A 17456-nucleotide genomic window follows, 5' to 3' on the forward strand; every position below is an offset into this window, starting at 1 on the left:
GTGTGTCTCGGCGTCACAGTAACACGCTGACACACTGTGCGTCACTGTGTTCTAAAATGTTATACACGCACACACACAGTTATATCTATATCTCTGCTCCCAGGAGCAGCAGGGCGGGACGCAGAGACACGCCAGCGACTTCCCGAGAAAGTGACACGGAGAAATGGAAAGAGAGAATCGCCGTGTCAGCGGTGTCCTGTCCTCTCTGTCCCTCCTCTGTGTCATTCTGGATCTACAGCTAGACGGTGAGTAGACTAATGTGACAACCTGACCCCAGAGTGTCAGGGACAGGCTCACACAGTCCTGATATTTGTGGTTCCTATATTTATAGGATTACTCGCTGCAAGCCATGCGGAAATCGAGAATCACTTGGAGATGGGTCGGAAACTTTTAGCGGCTGGTCAACTGGCTGAAGCCCTTTCTCACTATCATTCTGCCGTGGGTAAGTATGACACAGACAGAAGGGAGCTATGAGCCTGTCCCCCCCCCCCCCCCCGCAGGGTGACACAGTGACACAGACAGAAGGGAGCTATGAGCCTGTCCCTCCCCCCCGCAGGGTGACACAGTGACACAGACAGAAGGGAGCTATGAGTCTGTCCCTCCCCCCGCAGGGTGACACAGTGACACAGACAGAAGGGAGCTATGAGCCTGTCCCCCTCCCCCCGCAGGGTGACACAGTGACACAGACAGAAGGGAGCTATGAGCCTGTCCCTCCCCCCCGCAGGGTGACACAGTGACACAGACAGAAGGGAGCTATGAGTCTGTCCCTCCCCCCGCAGGGTGACACAGACAGAAGGGAGCTATGAGTCTGTCCCTCCCCCGCAGGGTGACACAGACAGAAGGGAGCTATGAGTCTGTCCCTCCCCCCGCAGGGTGACACAGTGACACAGACAGAAGGGAGCTATGAGTCTGTCCCTCCCCCCGCAGGGTGACACAGTGACACAGACAGAAGGGAGCTATAAGTCTGTCCCTCCCCCCGCAGGGTGACACAGTGACACAGACAGAAGGGAGCTATGAGACTGTCCCTCCCCCGCAGGGTGACACAGTGACACAGACAGAAGGGAGCTATGAGCCTGTCCCTCCCCCCGCAGGGTGACACAGACAGAAGGGAGCTATGAGTCTGTCCCTCCCCCCGCAGGGTGACACAGTGACACAGACTGAAGGGAGCTATGAGTCTGTCCCTCCCCCCGCAGGGTGACACAGTGACACAGACAGAAGGGAGCTATGAGCCTGTCCCTCCCCCCGCAGGGTGACACAGTGACACAGACAGAAGGGAGCTATGTGTCTGTCCCTCCCCCCGCAGGGTGACACAGACAGAAGGGAGCTATGAGTCTGTCCCTCCCCCCGCAGAGTGACACAGACGGGAGCTATGAGCCTGTCCATCCCCCCGCAGGGTGACACAGTGACACAGACAGAAGGGAGCTATGAGCCTGTCCCTCCCCCCGCAGGGTGACACAGTGACACAGACAGAAGGGAGCTATGAGTCTGTCCCTCCCCCCGCAGGGTGACACAGTGACACAGACAGAAGGGAGCTATGAGCCTGTCCCTCCCCCCGCAGGGTGACACAGTGACACAGGCAGAAGGGAGCTATGAGCCTGTCCCCCCCCCCCCCCCGCAGGGTGACACAGTGACACAGACAGAAGGGAGCTATGAGTCTGTCCCTCCCCCCGCAGGGTGACACAGTGACACAGACAGAAGGGAGCTATGAGCCTGTCCCTCCCCCCGCAGGGTGACACAGTGACACAGACAGAAGGGAGCTATGAGCCTGTCCCTCCCCCCGCAGGGTGACACAGTGACACAGACAGAAGGGAGCTATGTGTCTGTCCCTCCCCCCGCAGGGTGACACAGACAGAAGGGAGCTATGAGTCTGTCCCTCCCCCCGCAGAGTGACACAGACGGGAGCTATGAGCCTGTCCATCCCCCCGCAGGGTGACACAGTGACACAGACAGAAGGGAGCTATGAGCCTGTCCCTCCCCCCGCAGGGTGACACAGTGACACAGACAGAAGGGAGCTATGAGTCTGTCCCTCCCCCCGCAGGGTGACACAGTGACACAGACAGAAGGGAGCTATGAGCCTGTCCCTCCCCCCGCAGGGTGACACAGTGACACAGACAGAAGGGAGCTATGAGTCTGTCCCTCCCCCCGCAGGGTGACACAGTGACACAGACAGAAGGGAGCTATGAGACTGTCCCTCCCCCCGCAGGGTGACACAGTGACACAGACAGAAGGGAGCTATGAGTCTGTCCCTCCCCCCGCAGGGTGACACAGTGACACAGACAGAAGGGAGCTATGAGCCTGTCCCTCCCCCCGCAGGGTGACACAGTGACACAGGCAGAAGGGAGCTATGAGCCTGTCCCCCCCCCCCCCCCCCGCAGGGTGACACAGTGACACAGACAGAAGGGAGCTATGAGCCTGTCCCTCCCCCCGCAGGGTGACACAGTGACACAGACAGAAGGGAGCTATGAGCCTGTCCCTCCCCCCGCAGGGTGACACAGACAGAAGGGAGCTTATTTTCTCACGTTTTCCTCAACAGACGGAGACCCCAAAAATTACCTGACGTATTATAAGCGTGCAGCGGTGTATCTGGCGATGGGAAAATTCCGATCAGCACTTCCAGATCTCAGCAGAGCCATCGACCTGAAGCCGGACTTCATGGCTGTATGTTCTACAGTGACCTAGTGACAGGGGCGTGGTTAATGGGTTAAAGGGTCAGTCCCACGTAGGGGCAAAGTGACCTAATGACAGGGACGTGTTTAATGGGTTAAAGGGTCAGTCCCATGTAGGGGCAAAGTGACCTAATGACAGGGACGTGATTAATGGGTTAAAGGGACAGTCCCACGTAGGGGCAAAGTGACCTAATGACAGGGACGTGTTTAATGGGTCAGTACTTTTATTACTCTCAGGCCAGACTCCAGAGGGGGAACATTCTGCTGAAGCAGGGGGACATTCAGGAGGCCAGAGAAGACTTTGAAGCCGTGGTGAGCGGATGACCATTTTCCCACCTTACTGCCCCTCTCTCTCGCCCGCCCCTCCCTCTCTCGCCCGCCCGCCCCCTTTCTCTCGCCCGCCCCTCTCTCTCTCGCCCGCCCCTCCCTCTCTCGCCCGCCCGCCCCCTTTCTCTCGCCCCCCCTCGGACTGATTTTTGATATGACGGTTCCTCTGTAACTGCAGCTGCTGAGCAGCCCAGAAAACGATGAAGCAAAGGCGCAGTTAGGACGCGTGAAAGAAGTGGAGGGGGGTCTAGAAGAGGCGTGGGCGGCGTACGACAGAGAGGATTATGGGGGAACCATTGACCTGCTGGAGAGAGTGATAGAGGTATGGTACTCATAGCTGTGTCCTGTCTGTCACTGTGTCACCCTGCGGGGGGAGGGACAGACTCATAGCTCCCTTCTGTCTGTGTCACCCTGCGGGGGAAGGGACAGGCTCATAGCTGTGTCCTGTCTGTCACTGTGTCACCCTGCGGGGGGAGGGACAGGCTCATAGCTCCCTTCTGTCTGTGTCACTGTGTCACCCTGCGGGGGGAGGGACAGGCTCATAGCTCCCTTCTGTCTGTGTCACTGTGTCACCCTGCGGGGGGAGGGACAGTCTCATAGCTCCCTTCTGTCTGTGTCACTGTGTCACCCTGCGGGGGAGGGACAGACTCATAGCTCCCTTCTGTCTGTGTCACTGTGTCACCCTGCGGGGGGAGGGACAGACTCATAGCTCCCTTCTGTCTGTGTCACCCTGCGGGGGGAGGGGCAGACTCATAGCTCCCTTCTGTCTGTGTCACTGTGTCAACCTGCGGGGGGAGGGGGAGGCTCATAGCTCCCTTCTGTCTGTGTCACTGTGTCACCCTGCGGGGGGAGGGACAGGCTCATAGCTCCCTTCTGTCTGTGTCACTGTGTCACCCTGCGGGGGGAGGGACAGACTCATAGCTCCCTTCTGTCTGTGTCACTGTGTCACCCTGCGGGGGGAGGGACAGACTCATAGCTCCCTTCTGTCTGTGTCACTGTGTCACCCTGCTGGGATAGGTGGTGACAGACTTAATGCCCCATTTGTGTGTCAGATATACAGATCTCTTCCCCCCCCCCCCCCCCCCAGTTCTCCCCGTGGGACCCAAGTGCCCGTGAGCTGAGGTCCGAGTGTTACCTTCAAGTCGGAGACCTGAGCAGAGCTGTCCAGGACCTTAAACCCACCACGAAACTGCGTAACGACAACCGAGCGGCGTTCCTCAAACTCAGCCAGCTCTACTACAACATGGGGGAGCACGGGGAGAGCCTGAGGTGAGGGGGAGGCAGGAGAGGGCGTTTCTACAGCATGGGGGAGCACGGGGAGAGCCTGAGGTGAGGGGGGAGGAGAGGGCGTTACTACAGCATGGGGGAGCACGGGGAGAGCCTGAGGTGAGGGGAGGCAGGAGAGGGCGTTTCTACAGCATGGGGGAGCACGGGGAGAGCCTGAGGTGAGGGGAGAGGGCGTTTCTACAGCATGGGGGAGCACGGGGAGAGCCTGAGGTGAGGGGAGAGGAGACGGCGTTACTACAGCATGGGGGAGCACGGGGAGAGCCTGAGGTGAGGGGAGAGGAGAGGGCGTTACTACAGCATGGGGGAGCACGGGGAGAGCCTGAGGTGAGGGGAGAGGAGAGGGCGTTACTACAGCATGGGGGAGCACGGGGAGAGCCTGAGGTGAGGAGAGGGCGTTACTACAGCATGGGGGAGCACGGGGAGAGGGTGAGGGGAGAGTAGACGGCGTTACTACAGCATGGGGGAGCCTGAGGTGAGAGGGGAGGAGAGAGCGTTACTACAGCATGGGGGAGCACGGGGAGAGCCTGAGGTGAGGTGGGGGGGGAGAGGGTGTTACTACAGCATGGGGGAGCACAGGGAGAGCCTGAGGTGAGGGGGGAGGAGAGGGCGTTACTACAGCATGGGGGAGCACGGGGAGAGCCGGAGGAGAGGGCGTTACTACAGCATGGGGGAGCACGGGGAGAGCCTGAGGTGAGGAGGGGGAGGAGAGGGCGTTACTACAGCATGGGGGAGAACGGGGAGAACCTGAGGTGAGGGGAGAGGGAGGGCGTTACTACAGCATGGGGGAGCACGAGGGGAGCCTGAGGTGGGAGAGAAGAGGGCGTTACTACAGCATGGTGAGGGGGGAGGGCCTGAGGTGAGGGGGGAGGAGAGGGCGTTACTACAGCATGGGGGAGCCTGAGGTGAGGGGGGAGGGGGGGCAGGAGAGAGCGTTACTACAGCATGGGGAGAGCCTCAGGTGAGGGGGGGTAGGAGAGAGTGTTACTACAGCATGGGGGAGCGTTACTAAAGCTTGGAGGAGAGCCAGAGGTGAGGGGAGGGGCAGGAGAGAGCGTTACTACACCACGGGGGAGCCTGATGTGAGAGGGGGTATAATACATATAGGGAGGGGTATAACAAGGCAGGGTGAATATAGGGAGGGGGTATAACGGCAGGGTGTATATAGGGAGAGGTATAACACAGCATGGTTTTGTATAGGGAGGGGGTCTAACACTGTGTGTGTGTGTGTGTGTGTGTCATGGCGGGGTGTTTAACAAGGCAGTTGGTGTCACGGTAGACCAGGTCTTTTAACACCATTTTATATTTAAGGGATCAATCACAGGTCAAAAAATGGCAGTGAACTAAAATTAGGTTTATTTTGTATAAGAACTTGGAAGCACACAAGAATACAAAATACAAAAATATACACACTTTCATAGGTGCAGCCCACTTTACATGGGTTTCCCCTGTCCGCTTCTCTGCTTCAAGACATAAGAGTGCTGCACACAGCAGCCACAATGACATGTACCTCCAGCTGGTCACAGTCCAACTCCACACTCCTTCCCAGAGATGGACTTCAGAGGGCCTGATCAGCAGTGTGCCTTATATACCCCTTGGTGGCTATCGGAACTTGAGCAAGGCAGCAGCCAGCCAAGAGAAACAGTGCCTGAGGCTCAGACCTGATAACTGATTCATTTAACTAATCCCCCTACCTTTTGTTCTGAGCATGCACACAATACCAACTACAGTATCTAATCTGGGAGGAACTGCTAACACAGGCATAAACACAGACATAAGGTAATTATGTAAAAGACAGGATTTAGCATTACACACAGCTAGCCCAAATCCCATCACAGAACAATGTTGATTGGGGGAAAGCATTGTTACAGGGAAGACAGGATACCTGCTTTTGAAAATGCATTCTTACAGACATGGTGCATTATCCATTCCCTGATTTTTAAACATTCCCTCTGATATTAAATTACATTTGGCTGAAATAAGCCTTAGGCTAAGGCCCCGCTCCCAGAGTCAGCGCACCCGCACTGCTGACAGGCGGTGCGCTGAGATACACAGACCGCGATATGCGGTCTGTAGGGAGCGGGAGGTGGGCGGGTGGTGGGCGGTTTGACAGGGAGGTGGGGCGTGGCTTGAGCGGAGGGACCCGCTACTCTCCCCCCCCCTCCCTCCACGGGCTGGAGCTGGAGCTTCGGTAAGTATTAAACACACACACACGCAGGCACTCATACATACATACATACACACACACACACACACACAGGCAGGCACTCACGCACTCATACACACACGCGCGCACACACAGGCAGGCACTCACGCACTCATACACACACACACACACACACACACAGACAGACAGAGGCAGGCACTCACGCACTCGGGCACACACATACACACACAGACAGGCACGCACACACACAGACACACACACAGAGAACGGCACTCACCTGCTTTCACTCCACACTCCTCCCCGCTCCCCGAAGCCTCTCCTCCTCCCGCAGCCTCCCCTCCCCATTGGCTCACAGCCACACACGTCACGCGTCAAAGCTAGAAAACACCATTCTCTGGTGTCTCCAGCGGCTGACGCGCGACAGCGTGTAGTCAGCTGTGCCGCCAGTGGGGACCGGGACCGGCTCGCGAGGATTCCCCTGCTGGTGGGGAACTCGCGACATTGCCGCCCGCGCCAACGAGCGCAGCGGGACCGAGGCCTTAGGCTGAGGACCCGCTGCGGTTGGCGGCGTGCGCGCTCGCCCCACCAGCCCCTTATCTCCAGTCTGATTGTCCCCGCTGCCGTGTGTCTCTGTCCCCTCTGTCCCCTCTGTCCCCTCTGTCCCCTCTGTCATCTCTTACAAGTTAGAAGGGGTGCCTTTTGATTGGCGATACAGAAGTAGCACACATTGTCTTCCCCTGAGCTGCGGCAGAGAGATTAATTGGCCGTTGGTTAGTGAAGCTGTAGCCGCGCCTATTGCTGTTTTCTTCGATCGCTGGATTGTGGCAGACCGCTCCCATGCAGAAAATGACACGGCACGTTGCATTTATAGGGGGCTGAGCCGGCGTCGTGGCCCCACCCCCTCCATATGGCCCCGCCCACCTGACCTTTTTGCCACGCCCCCTCCCCGTGCCAAAACATGTTCCCTGCAGATGGCGGCGCGTGCAGCGGGGCCTTTGCTGGCCAAGTTATGTGGAGTCGGGGGTAAATAGCTGTGATTTCTCTTTATTAGGTCCTCCTGCTATCCCTACCGTCACAGGGGTATAACACGGGAGGGTGTATATAGGGAGGGGGTGTATATAGGGAGGGGGTGTATATAGGGAGGGGGTGTATATAGGGAGGGGTGTATATAGGGAGGGGTGTATATAGGGAGGGGGTATAACACAGCAGGGTGTATATAGGGAGGGGATATAACACGGGAGGGTGTATATAGGGAGGGGGTATAAAACGGCAGGGTGCATATAGGGAGGGGGTATAAAACGGCAGGGTGTATATAGGGAGGGTGTATATAGGGAGCGGTGTATATAGGGAGGGGGTATAACACAGCAGGGTGTATATAGGGAGGGGGTATAACACGGCAGGATGTATATAGTGAGGGGGTATAACAGGGCAGGGTGTATATAGGGAGGGGTATAACACAGCGGGGTGTATATAAGGAGGGTATAACACAGTGGGATGTATTTAGGGAGGGGGGTATAACACAGCAGTGTGTGTATATCAGGACGGGTATAACTCGGCAGGGTGTATATAGGGAGAGGTATAACACGGCGGGTCCCGGTATATGTGTAATACATGTGTGTATATTCTCAGACAGGTCCCGGTATATGTGTAATACATGTGTGTATATTCTCAGCCATGTACGGGAGTGTTTGAAGCTGGATCAGGACGATAAAGAATGTTTTTCACATTATAAACAAGTAAAAAAACTCTCCCGGCAGCTGGAATCAGCGGAGGAATTTGTCCAGGAGAAGAGGTGACGTCCCCGTGTGTGTGTGTGTGTGTCCCTATAATATATAATGTATGTATGTATGTCCATTGTATAACTACTATAACGTGTGTGTGTGTCCCTATAATATATACCGTATGTATGTATGTGTCCAATGTATAACTACTATAACGTGTGTATGTGTATGTGTGTGTGTGTCCCTATAATATATACCGTATGTATGTATGTGTCCAATGTATAACTACTATAACGTGTGTGTGTGTGTCCCTATAATATATACCGTATGTATGTATGTGTCCAATGTATAACTACTATAACGTGTGTGTGTCCCTATAATATATACCGTATGTATGTATGTGTCCAATGTATAACTACTATAACGTGTGTGTGTGTCCCTATAATATATACCGTATGTATGTATGTGTCCAATGTATAACTACTATAACGTGTGTGTGTCCCTATAATATATACCGTATGTATGTGTCCAATGTATAACTCCTATAACGTGTGTCCCTATAATATATACCGTATGTATGTGTCCAATGTATAACTACTATAACGTGTGTATGTGTGTGTGTCCCTATAATATATACCGTATGTATGTATGTGTCCAATGTATAACTACTATAACGTGTGTGTGTCTCTATAATATATACCGTATGTATGTATGCATGTATGTATATATGTGTCCAATGTATAACTACTATAATGTGTGTGTGTGTTTGTTTCCCTATAATATGTATGTATGTATGTATGTATGTGTCCAATGTATAACTACTATAACGTGTGTGTGTCCCTATAATATATACCGTATGTATGTGTCCAATGTATAACTACTATAACGTGTGTGTGTGTCCCTATAATATATACCGTATGTATGTGTCCAATGTATAACTCCTATAACGTGTGTGTCCCTATAATATATACCGTATGTATGTGTCCAATGTATAACTACTATAATGTGTGTGTGTGTGCGTGTGTCCCTATAATATATACCGTATGTATGTATGTGTCCAATGTATAACTAGTATAACGTGCGTGTGTGTGTGTGCGTGTGTCCCTATAATAGATACCGTATGTATGTGTCCAATGTATAACTCCTATAACGTGTGTGTCCCTATAATATATACCATATGTATGTGTCCAATGTATAACTACTATAATGTGTGTGTGTGCGTGTGTCCCTATAATATATACCGTATGTATGTATGTGTCCAATGTATAACTAGTATAACGTGTGTGTGTGTGGTGCGCATTAATGTTTTACACAACGTTCTCTCTCGTGTGTGCGTGAGTACACACGTCTGTGTATCTTATTGGGGTGACTTGCGCTGGTACGAAGCCGCTATTGAGAAATAAGCGTGTCACTGTGTGTGCGCGTGTGTCACTGTGTGCGCGTGTACACACGTCTGAGTGTATCTTATTGGCTGTGACTTGCGCAGGTACGAAGCCGCTATTGAGAAATACGCGTGTCACTGTGTGTGCGCGTGTGTCACTGTGTGCGCGTGTACACACGTCTGAGTGTATCTTATTGGCTGTGACATGCGCAGGTACGAAGCCGCTATTGAGAAATACGAGGCGGCCATGAAAACAGAACCCGGCGTACAGATCTACAGCAAGAGAGCGAAAGAGAGGATCTGTCACTGTCTGTCCCGGGTGAGTTACACACTCGCACTCACACACACAGAGGATCTGTCACTGTCTGTCCCGGGTGAGTTACACACTCGCACTCACACACATATACACTCACACACACAGAGGATCTGTCACTGTCTGTCCCGGGTGAGTTACACACTCGCACTCACACACATATACACACACACAGAGGATCTGTCACTGTCTGTCCCGGGTGAGTTACACACTCGCACTCACACACACAGAGGATCTGTCACTGTCTGTCCCGGGTGAGTTACACACTCGCACTCACACACATATACACACACACAGAGGATCTGTCATTGTGTCCTGGGTGAGTTACACACTCGCACTCACACACACAGAGGATCTGTCACTGTCTGTCCCGGGTGAGTTACACACTCGCACTCACACACATATACACACACACAGAGGATCTGTCACTGTCTGTCCCGGGTGAGTTACACACTCGCACTCACACACACAGAGGATCTGTCACTGTCTGTCCCGGGTGAGTTACACACTCGCACTCACACACATATACACACACACACAGAGGATCTGTCACTGTGTCCTGGGTGAGTTACACACTCGCACTCACACACACAGAGGATCTGTCACTGTCTGTCCCGGGTGAGTTACACACTCGCACTCACACACATATACACACACACACAGAGGATCTGTCACTGTGTCCTGGGTGAGTTACACACTCGCACTCACACACACAGAGGATCTGTCACTGTCTGTCCCGGGTGAGTTACACACACACACACACACACACACACAGGATCTGTCACTGTCTGTCCAGGGTGAGTTACACACACACACACACACACACACACACACACACACACACACACGATCTGTCACTGTCTGTCCAGGGTGAGTTACACACTCGCGCACACACACACCGGGTCTGTCACTGCCTTTCCAGGGTGAGTTACACACACACACACACACACACACACACACATACGATCTGCCACTGCCTTTGCAGGGTGAGTTACACATTATATACACAGAGAGGATCTGTCACTGCCTATGCAGGGTGAGTTCCACACACACACACACACCACACACTCTGTGGGCGCACACTTATATTTTACATGGTTACCTGGACCAATCGCAGTGCAGCGTTTCCCTCTGTCCCCGCCCTGCAGAGTCAGCGCACAGAAGAAGCGGTAACGATCTGTAGCGAAGCTCACCAGGCCGACCCGCGGAATCCACTCATTCTGCGAGACCGCGCCGAGGCGTATATACAGAGAGAGGAGTATGAGCGAGGTGAGACCGGCGCGGGGAGGGAGGCGTTATACGCGCATGCGTATATTTTATTTATTTATTTATAACGTGTTACCAGGAAGTAATACATTGAGTTACCGCTCGTTTTCAAGTATGTCCTGGGCACAGAGTAAGACAAATAATACATGGTTACAAGTACAGTTACATAATGAGCAGGGTATACATTATATACAAGACATTGCATGCACAGTTAAAGATAATATATATTATGGGCGTATGAAACAGTTACAGACCAGATTAAAGTGTGAGACAGCCTTAGTTTTGAAAGAACTTAGCCTGGTGGTGCACGGTAAGAGAAGGAGGAACGGCCGGATACTTTGCTGAACCTTGGGACCATGAACAGCCTTTTGGAGTCTGATCTCAGGTGATAGGTGCTGCGTGTGCTAGGGGTGAGGAGCTTGTTCAGGTAGCTGGGTAGCTTGCCCATGAAGAATTTAAAGGCAAGACAGGAAAGGTGAACTTTGCGCCTAGACTCGAGTGATGACCAATCTAGTTCTTTGAGCATTTCGCAGTGATGTGTGCTGTTGTTGCATTGGAGAACAAAACGACAAATTCAATTGTACAGGGTGTCAAGTTTGCTATGGTGGGTTTGAGGTGCCGAGCCATATACTATGTCTCCATAGTCAATAATTGGCATTAGCATCTGCTGTGCGATACGCTTTCTGACCAGGAGACTTAGGGAGGATTTGTTCCTGTAAAGTACCCCTAGTTTGGCATAGATCTTGGTTGTCAGGGTATCAATGTTATATATTACGTGGCTATAGTATGCTTCGCCCCCACTCTGGGTTGTTGGGGGCATCCAGATGTCACGCAGGGGTATTTATGGAGGAGAGACTTTTTCTAGAAGGTTAGGTTCCTGGAGGTAAAGAGGAGAGGAGCCTTGGGGAGAGGAGCTAAGTAATGTTGTCTCTCTGCGATATCATCCTGGATGGCCTTCCGCTGCCTTAAACTTAACATGGCAAAAACAGAGCTCCTCATACTTCCTCCCAAACCTGGCCCTACTACCTCCTTCCACATTACTGTTGGAAGTTCAGTCATACACCCAGTAGCCCAAGCACGCTGCCTAGGGGTCACACTCAATTCCTCTCTCACATTCTCCTCTCACATTCTAAACGTATCTAAAACCTGTTGCTTTTTCCTCCGCAATATCACAAAGATACGCCCTTTCCTCTGTTGCTCGACTGCTAAAACTCTGACTCAGGCCCTCATTCTCTCCCGTCTTGATTACTGTAACCTCCTGCTGTCCGGCCTTCCTGCCTCTCACCTGTCTCCCCTACAATCTATCCTAAACGCTGCTGCCAGAGTCACGCTACTCTTTCCTAGATCTGTCTCAGCATCTCCCCTCATGAAATCCCTCTCCTGGCTTCCGATCAAATCCCGCATCTCACACTCAATTCTCCTCCTCACTTTTAAAGCTTTACACTCCTCTGCCCCTCCTTATATCTCGGCCCTAATATCTCAGTATACCCCCATCTGCCCCTCCTTACATCTCACCCTAATATCTCACTATGCCCCCCTCTGCCCCTCCTTACATCTCACCCTAATATCTCACTATTCCCCCCTCTGCCCCTCCTTACATCTCAGCCCTAATTTCTCGTTATGCATTATCCAGACTCTTGCGTTCTGCTCAACGATGTCTTCTCTTTAACCCCTTTGTATCTAAAGCCCTCCCCCGCCTTAAACCTTTTTCACTGACTGCCCCACACCTCTGGAATGCCATTCCCCTCAATACCCGACTAGCACCCTCTCTATCCACCTTTAAGACCCACCTTAAGACACACTTGCTTATCGAAGCATATGAGTAGCACTGTGGCTAACACTATACACGATACGTAAAGCTTGGCCCCCTGCAGACGCACTTACCATAACGCCCTCCTACTGTCTCTGTACATTCTCCCTACCTACCAATTAGACTGTAAGCTCCTCGGAGCAGGGACTCCTCTTCCTAAATGTTACTTTTATGTCTAAAGCACTTCTCCCCTTTTTCTGTTATTTGTATTATTTGTTATTTATATGATTGTGACGCGCTATGTATACTAATGGCGCTATATAAATAAAGACACACCATACAATACCGGGCCCCCTGTTGACGGTAGATTTGTTGTAGGTAGGGGCAGTACCTGGTAAGTTAGGATCCCTGAAAGGAGGATTGGGGTCCTGAATAAGAATACGGATCGCCACAGCGGGCGCTGCAGTAGCCACAGCGGGGACCTGACCTAATGCACCCTGATATCGTCCTAGTAGCCGGGCAGGGAGGTGTGTGTGTGTGCGTGCGCACAATAATGCCCCTTCCGTCTCCCCCTCCCAGCGGTGGAGGATTTCCAGCAGGCGAAGGAATTGGACGGTGAGAACGAGGAAATTAAGGAGGGTTTGGAGAGATCTCAGAAGCTGCTCAAACAGTCCAGGAAACGGGATTATTACAAAATACTGGGTGTGAAAAGGTAATGTGTCTGTGTGTTTGACTGTGTGGCTGTCTCTCTCTGTCTGGCTGTGTGTGTGGGTGTCTCTATCTCACTTGGTGTGTCTGTGTCTCTGTCTGGGTGTGTCTCTGTCTGGGTGTGTCGCTCTGTCTGGGTGTGTCTCTCTCTGTCTGGGTGTGTCTCTGTCTGGGTGTGTCTCTCTCTGTCTGGGTGTGTCTCTCTCTGTCTGGGTGTGTCTCTCTCTGTCTGGGTGTGTCTCTCTCTGTCTGGGTGTGTCTCTCTCTGTCTGGGTGTGTCTCTCTCTGTCTGGGTGTGTCTCTCTCTGTCTGGGTGTGTCTCTCTCTGTCTGGGTGTGTCTCTCTCTGTCTGGGTGTGTCTCTCTCTGTCTGGGTGTGTCTCTCTCTGTCTGGGTGTGTCTCTCTCTGTCTGGGTGTGTCTCTCTCTGTCTGGGTGTGTCTCTCTCTGTCTGGGTGTGTGTCTCTCTCTGTCTGGGTGTGTCTCTCTCTGTCTGGGTGTGTGTCTCTCTGTCTGGGTGTGTGTCTCTGTCTCTGTCTGGGTGTGTGTCTCTGTCTCTGTCTGGATGTGTGTCTCTGTCTCTGTCTGGGTGTGTCTCTCTCTGTCTGGGTGTGTCTCTCTCTGTCTGGGTGTGTCTCTCTCTGTCTGGGTGTGTCTGTCTCTGTCTGGGTGTGTCTGTCTCTGTCTGGGTGTCTCTGTCTCTGTCTGGGTGTGTGTCTCTGTCTCTGTCTGGGTGTGTGTCTCTGTCTCTGTCTGGGTGTGTGTCTCTGTCTCTGTCTGGGTGTGTGTCTCTGTCTCTGTCTGGGTGTGTGTCTCTGTCTCTGTCTGGGTGTGTGTCTCTGTCTCTGTCTGGGTGTGTGTCTCTGTCTCTGTCTGGGTGTGTGTCTCTGTCTCTGTCTGGGTGTGTGTCTCTGTCTCTGTCTGGGTGTGTGTCTCTGTCTCTGTCTGGGTGTGTGTCTCTGTCTCTGTCTGGGTGTGTGTCTCTGTCTCTGTCTGGGTGTGTGTCTCTGTCTCTGTCTGGGTGTGTCTCTCTCTGTCTGGGTGTGTCTCTCTCTGGGTGTGTCTCTGTCTGGGTGTGTCTCTGTCTGGGTGTGTCTCTGTCTGGGTGTGTCTCTCTGTCTGTGTGTGTCTCTCTGTGTGTGTGTGTCTCTCTGTGTGTGTGTGTGTGTGTGTGTGTGTGTGTGTGTGTGTAAACACATCTACATCACTTAAGGCACATCAATTTTTTTTTAAAGAACATTTTATTATGAATGCAACTCCTATTTTTGCAGCATTTATTGCCGTGCATTTTAGGGATCGTACTGTAATTGTGTATCTCATCGTTGCTTCGTCCCTTCGCGTAGGAACGCCAACAAACAGGAAGTGATCAAAGCGTACAGGAAGCTGGCTCAGCAGTGGCACCCGGACAACTTCCAATCCGAGGAGGAGAAAAGGGAGGCGGAAAAGAAATTTATTGACATAGCGGCGGCCAAAGAGGTGTTAACGGACCCAGGTATCCCCGTGCTGTGCTATACATCTCTGCAGAGTATTGTGAGAGAGAACCACTCTCCAGAACTCTTCCTATAGCTCCATCTCATTAGGTCACTTTGCCCCTACGTGGGACTGAGCCTTTAACCCATTACACACGTCCTTGTCATTAGGTCACTTTGCCCCTACGTGGGACTGAGCCTTTAACCCATTACACACGTCCCTGTCATTAGGTCACTTTGCTCCTACGTGGGACTGACCCTTTAACCCATTAAACACGTCCCTGTCATTAGGTCACTTTGCCCCTAGGTGGGACTGACCCTTTAACCCATTAAACACGTCCCTGTCATTAGGTCACTTTGCCCCTACGTGGGACTGACCCCTTGAACAACATGTATTATTGGGAGACTTTGACCCTCACCCTTTTTTCTTCTTTTCTTCTCTTCCCCCACCCCTAGAAATGCGTCAGAAAGTGGACGCGGGCGAAGACCCCCTGGACCCCGAGAACCAGCAGGGCGCCGGACACAACCAGCAGTGGCCTTTCGAGTTTAACCCTTTCGGCTCTGGCAACTATCATTTTAAATTCAACTACAACTGAGGTTGGGGAGACAAAGACACTGTACGCCGCGTTTCCGGCGGGAGGGTCGCCTGCTCTTCCAACCATCGCCCCGTTACTTTGATGGACCTTTCACATGGGGGGGGGAGGAGATTTTGAGAAGAGGATGTTACTCTCCACTGCGGTTCTGTCCAAACATCTCTCCGTTGGTCTGGCTCTTAATATCGCCGCTGCCCCCCCTCCCAGCTCCCTTCCTAACCTTTTTTGTTTTCTGGATATTGATGGCGCTGAGATACCGTGCTCTGGTAGTCGGGGATGGTCAAAGCCGAAATCCTGACCCATTTTCAATACTGGTCTATTCGATTTTTACTTTAAACTTGGGGCGCCGGCCCGAGCTTCTTGTTCCCGAGGATCCTTTTTTACGGGTTCGGTCGCCGGAGTTGCAATTTTAGACGGGTTGTCGAAAGAAGGCGCAATACCAACCCTTCCCCCCCCCGACGACCTAGCGGCTTTCTATTGGCCAGCGGGACTTGGCAGCCATCTTGGTTTTTCCTAACGGGGGGAGGGAAAACCCGGACGACTTAAACCGCGGAGTATCGCTCTATTCAGGAAATGACCCGGAAGGTGAATGGATCAGCACCGCCCCCCCTGCTCCTGCGTGGTAACTGGTTGCCCCGGTGAAGAATTTTATGGACTTAATATATGGGGGGATTTTTTTTCCGAGGGTGGGGGGAGAGAGAATTCAAAATCCCTTAAAAAAAATAAATTTTAAGAAACGCGTTCCGCCGTCTGAAATGTAATGTGTCGTAATCTACATTGCTGTCGAGTATCACCGTGCGGCTTCCGGCGTTTTAATTGTAAACAGCGAGGCATGTTAATTATCAGTGGATATATACTCTGCATCATTATACAGCGGGCCGTGATCGTTCAGTGTATAGATACTTTGCATCATTATACAGCGCGGCGTGGTCATTACCAGTGTGTAGATACTCGGCACCATTGTAAATATTCGAGGACAGATCCCCGAGGTTCACCTCTGGTTCCCCTCCCATTCTCTGCATGGTTTCCCTTTGACCGCGTCTCCCGGTAGAATGGATAAGGACATAGGATGGAGGAGAGAGACGAGCATCTTCCAGTCCAATCCCAGGTATTGGGGTATCAGTCTTCTGTGTGGGGCCGAGTCAAAGGGCTTACTGAAAACTAGGGGCGCTCCAACGCCTGCTCCCACCCTGATCTATTACCTCACAGACCAAGGTCCAAACGGGCCGAAATGGTCGGGGTCGGGGATAAAGGTCTAAATAGGGACAAGCGTTGACACCTTTTTATAAATAAAGGTAACGCGACCACTGGAGTGCCTGGCCTCTGTATCTCTCTAACATATGTAACCGTGGAAGGACGTACACTCGTGGCATGACCCGTCTGCCGGAGTGGTGAGCGCGCCCCGCTGACGCCATGTTTGTTTCCTGGAAGCGGAGTGTAATAGTGTCTGTGGTCCCATGCGGATTCCATGTCACTGCTCGGCGGGGGGGGGGTTTGTAATCGCTGTTATTAGCAAACTAATAGAGCAGACGTCTCCTGCCCCGTTATACGCTGGGGGGCGCCAACCCGTGGCGTAGCTAGAAATGCGCGGGGCCCGGGGCAAAAAAATAAAAAATTGACCCCATTAATACGAACTGCAATTTTTTTATTTGCCCCCCCCCCTCTTCACCAGCTCTCTCCCCCTCCTCACCAGCTCTCTCCCCCTCCTCACCAGCTCTCTCCCCCTCCTCACCAGCTCTCTCCCCCTCCTCACCAGCTCTCTCCCCCTCCTCACCAGCTCTCTCCCCCTCCTCACCAGCTCTCGCCCCCTCCT

At 52.6% G+C, this 17456-nt stretch overlaps 1 protein-coding gene across 2 annotated transcripts in view; it reads left to right on the forward strand.

The window, feature by feature from the left end:
• Positions 1-17084, forward strand: part of LOC142470843 (dnaJ homolog subfamily C member 3-like) — a 21125-nt gene extending 4041 nt beyond the window's left edge. The window contains exons 2-13 of one of the 2 annotated variants that reach the window (XM_075577642.1): positions 104-245; positions 332-442; positions 2534-2658; positions 2904-2978; positions 3172-3315; positions 4081-4262; positions 8117-8236; positions 9760-9865; positions 11008-11128; positions 13455-13587; positions 14925-15073; positions 15507-17084. In XM_075577642.1, coding sequence (XP_075433757.1) covers positions 164-245; positions 332-442; positions 2534-2658; positions 2904-2978; positions 3172-3315; positions 4081-4262; positions 8117-8236; positions 9760-9865; positions 11008-11128; positions 13455-13587; positions 14925-15073; positions 15507-15646 — 1488 coding nt within the window. In that variant the 5' untranslated portion in view covers positions 104-163 and the 3' untranslated portion in view covers positions 15647-17084. The remainder of the gene's footprint in view (positions 1-103; positions 246-331; positions 443-2533; positions 2659-2903; positions 2979-3171; positions 3316-4080; positions 4263-8116; positions 8237-9759; positions 9866-11007; positions 11129-13454; positions 13588-14924; positions 15074-15506) is intronic. The other variant, XM_075577641.1, reaches the window with a different exon arrangement.
• The last annotated feature ends 372 nt before the right edge of the window (positions 17085-17456 follow it).

The sequence above is a fragment of the Ascaphus truei genome, chromosome 20, assembly GCF_040206685.1.
Source record: "Ascaphus truei isolate aAscTru1 chromosome 20, aAscTru1.hap1, whole genome shotgun sequence".
Taxonomy (NCBI): domain Eukaryota; kingdom Metazoa; phylum Chordata; class Amphibia; order Anura; family Ascaphidae; genus Ascaphus; species Ascaphus truei.